Source organism: Bidens hawaiensis, unplaced genomic scaffold, assembly GCF_021521415.1.
Source record: "Bidens hawaiensis isolate Kalapana, Puna unplaced genomic scaffold, B.hawaiensis_p1.1 tig00419365_1, whole genome shotgun sequence".
NCBI classification, from domain to species: Eukaryota; Viridiplantae; Streptophyta; class Magnoliopsida; order Asterales; family Asteraceae; genus Bidens; species Bidens hawaiensis.
The window spans coordinates 803,005-805,925 of record NW_027504836.1 but is presented as its reverse complement, the minus strand read 5'-3'; the positions used below and the strand labels follow the sequence as shown (position 1 = coordinate 805,925).

Below are 2,921 nucleotides of genomic sequence, written 5' to 3'. Positions count from 1 at the left end.
TCTACGTTCATCTAATCATTGATCGAAAGCGTTGAGCTTCTTGTTCAACTTATGTGCCTCTATTGTGTGATCCATTTGAACCTATAAACACAATAAAGTAATATCTTTATTTCCATAGAATGTTAATCCAAATATACTCTATGATGTTTGCTTGTCATATTAAATCATCATCGATTTTTCAAGAATGTATTAAGTAAAAGCAGTGTTTTAAAAACCGGTTCAAACCGGCCGGTTGAACCGGTTAAACCGGATTTCGCACAACATACCGGTATTTTGAGTCCGGTATTTCCCACCGGTTTGCTTGAACATTGTACCGGCGGTTTTTGTCTCAAATACCGGTTTTTACCGGCAAACCGGTTTTAAGTCCAAGAAATTTTTGATTTTTGCGGCCCATATTTTTTCAAAATTACTTTTAACACAACATTAACATTTAAACGTGTAAACTTTAAGACTATTTTTTTAAAAAAAGTGCTTTTGCATTATTTTTTTAATATGGATTAACTTTTGGATTATTTTTTGTTATGGAATCATTTAGTTTTGGGTTATCTTTGGATTGAAGTTACATTTATAGAAAATTATAAGGTAAAATATTCAACCGGTTGAACCTCCCGGTATAACCCGGTTCAGTCGGTTGTACCATTTTTTAGCACAATCCGGTACAAGTAAAATACCGGTTTTTAAAACATTGAGTAAAAGTGTAAAACATTCAGATCGAAATTATATGTAAATTTTGAGACAGAAGATTATATATATGTACCTTAAGATGCAAAGTGCTTAATAACATCCCTTCTCTTAAACATTTAAAGCTCGTTGCATTTTCCAAAACAAGTGCATCTTCTTCCTGCTCTAAGTACTCCAAAACCTTAGACAGTAAGTGAATTTTGTTATTCTTGCTCTTACGATCGGTTGATGAAATAAGTTGAATGACAACTTCTTTGTCACCTAAAATGTTCATTGAAACTTTTGCACTTTGTTTCTTGACGTCAAGACGTTCTTGCCTTGTATTAGCAGTTGATGTTGAATACGACGACAAATCTTCTTTTTTACGTTTTAGTATCTCCACTTCCTTTTGTAGTTCGGGTATGTATTTTAGTGCACGCGATACTGTACCAGGAATGCCTATTTTTTTCTGTTACAAAATTAAATTATGTATGAATTTAGTTCCATCACAAAAAGTAAAACAAAATACTATATTAATATTAATCAGATCTTAATTAAAATATCACTAGTCGGTTGAAATTAATTTGGCTTGATCACAATGTAGTATTGGATGATGGATTAAACTGAAAGTCATAGTTTTATGAAGTATTCAAGTAAAGATCTAATTAAATTTTTATCACACAATAGAGACAAACAAGTACCTTTTGATCACTTGAAATGGGTAGCAAAGAGCGAAGAAATGCATACAACTCGTTAACCTTCTTACGGCGAACTCTTTCACTCGTGTTGTGATTTAGCTTTCTTTCCACCGTCATATTTTCTCCACTACCACTATTTGCACCACCACCGGAAGAATTGGAAGAATCCGGTACAGATGTATGCTTGATTGGATCTTGTATTTGAATATCAAGAAGTGAACTATATGAGTTTGCTTCATTGTAGTCATATGGAAGATTGTTGGCAATGAGATTATCCTCCAAGGGCCATCCAAAGGTGTTTGAAAACAATGGAGGAGATAGTGCTAGCATCTTTTCAATCTTTAATTTCTATGTTACTTTAGAAATGATTCTTAATTAATGTTGCTGGTGGTTTTGAAGAAATGGAGGATGATAAGCATTTATATATAAATGGTACATGCATCTATCCCACTTGATAAGTTTAAAAATTTTAAAAGTGAAATATATTTATTAATGACAGAAAGATGAATAATTTATATAGTTTAATGCATAAATATTATCAACTAATTTGTGCACGTCATTTAGTTGAAAGAATTGAATTGTTTTATCCACAAATAAACAATGAGAAACAACATTTAATAAACCCTTGTTTTGTTTACACGAGAACTTGTATATGTGTATAGCTTTAAAAATACAATGACTCACTTTGGCATGTGGCTATTGTAGATTAAATAAAAAAAAGTTGTACACACCACACACAGTGTACACTTGGAATAGAAGTCCAACCAGAAACCTGTGTATAGCACGAGCTTCACACGAATACATCCTCCGAGCGGTAGTGGTAGGTTTGTCAATTTTTTAAATAGGGAATAAAATAAGATATTAAGTAAACTAAGTTATGTAGTTATGACTTATGTGAGTTATTAAACTAACAAGTAGAGATTCTTAATTATGTATATATTTATAAACCTGATTCTCTTATACTTTTTTTGGGTTTTAGACTCGGTTTTAAACAATATAATATATAGTTAGTAGCGTACATTAGTAGCAACCTGCTTAACTCAAATCAAAGTAGAGATGTGTTTTATTATCCTAATTTTGAATTGTGTCAAACTTCTTTGTTTTGATTTTGGCTCGATCTTAATTAACTTGGTGATTAAGTCTTGGATGGGCATTAACTTCTTTACTAGCTTTGTCTTTTTATAAAATATTGATATTTTTCCATTGTTGTCTTGTTCTTTAATTAACAAGACTTCTGATTCCGATCTTAAATGTTATAATTAAAAGTCGTCATCATCATCATACTCAGTATATCTCACTAATAACAAAACTATGGTAGGGTCTGAGGAGATTAAGATATAGACAACTTTATCTCTAACTTCTAGGAATAGAGATGTTGCTTCCGGTAAGACCCCTGCTCGATCTTCTTATAATTAAAAGTAATATAATTATATTAATGTGAGTTATTTCATGAATTAAAAATAAAAAATTATGGAAATATCAATCAAGGGAGTTTGACCATGCATTTGAGAAATATAGGAAAAGAAACGAGTAAGAGTACCAAAGAAGTACGGTCGCCATTCG

At 31.4% G+C, this 2,921-nt stretch overlaps 1 protein-coding gene across 1 annotated transcript; it reads right to left on the bottom strand.

The window, feature by feature from the left end:
• On the bottom strand, positions 1 to 1,748 carry LOC143608398 (transcription factor ORG3-like). Its single transcript, XM_077083445.1, has 3 exons — positions 1,362 to 1,748; positions 758 to 1,129; positions 1 to 81 (listed from the first exon to the last, which is right to left on the bottom strand). Exons 1-3 carry the CDS (start codon positions 1,686 to 1,688, stop codon positions 16 to 18), a joined length of 765 nt encoding a protein of 254 aa, XP_076939560.1. The 5' UTR covers positions 1,689 to 1,748; the 3' UTR covers positions 1 to 15.
• Positions 1,749 to 2,921: the final 1,173 nt, after the last annotated feature.

Excerpts from the sequence above, each read along its gene's own strand:
- LOC143608398 (XM_077083445.1), bottom strand. The coding sequence starts at position 1,688 with ATGCTAGCACTATCTCCTCCATTGTTTTCAAACACCTTTGGATGGCCC. Across the intron at positions 1,130-1,361 it reads CCATTTCAAGTGATCAAAAG|AAAAAAATAGGCATTCCTGG; the intron begins GTACTTGTTTGT and ends ATTTTGTAACAG. Across the intron at positions 82-757 it reads TAAGCACTTTGCATCTTAAG|GTTCAAATGGATCACACAAT; the intron begins GTACATATATAT and ends TTGTGTTTATAG.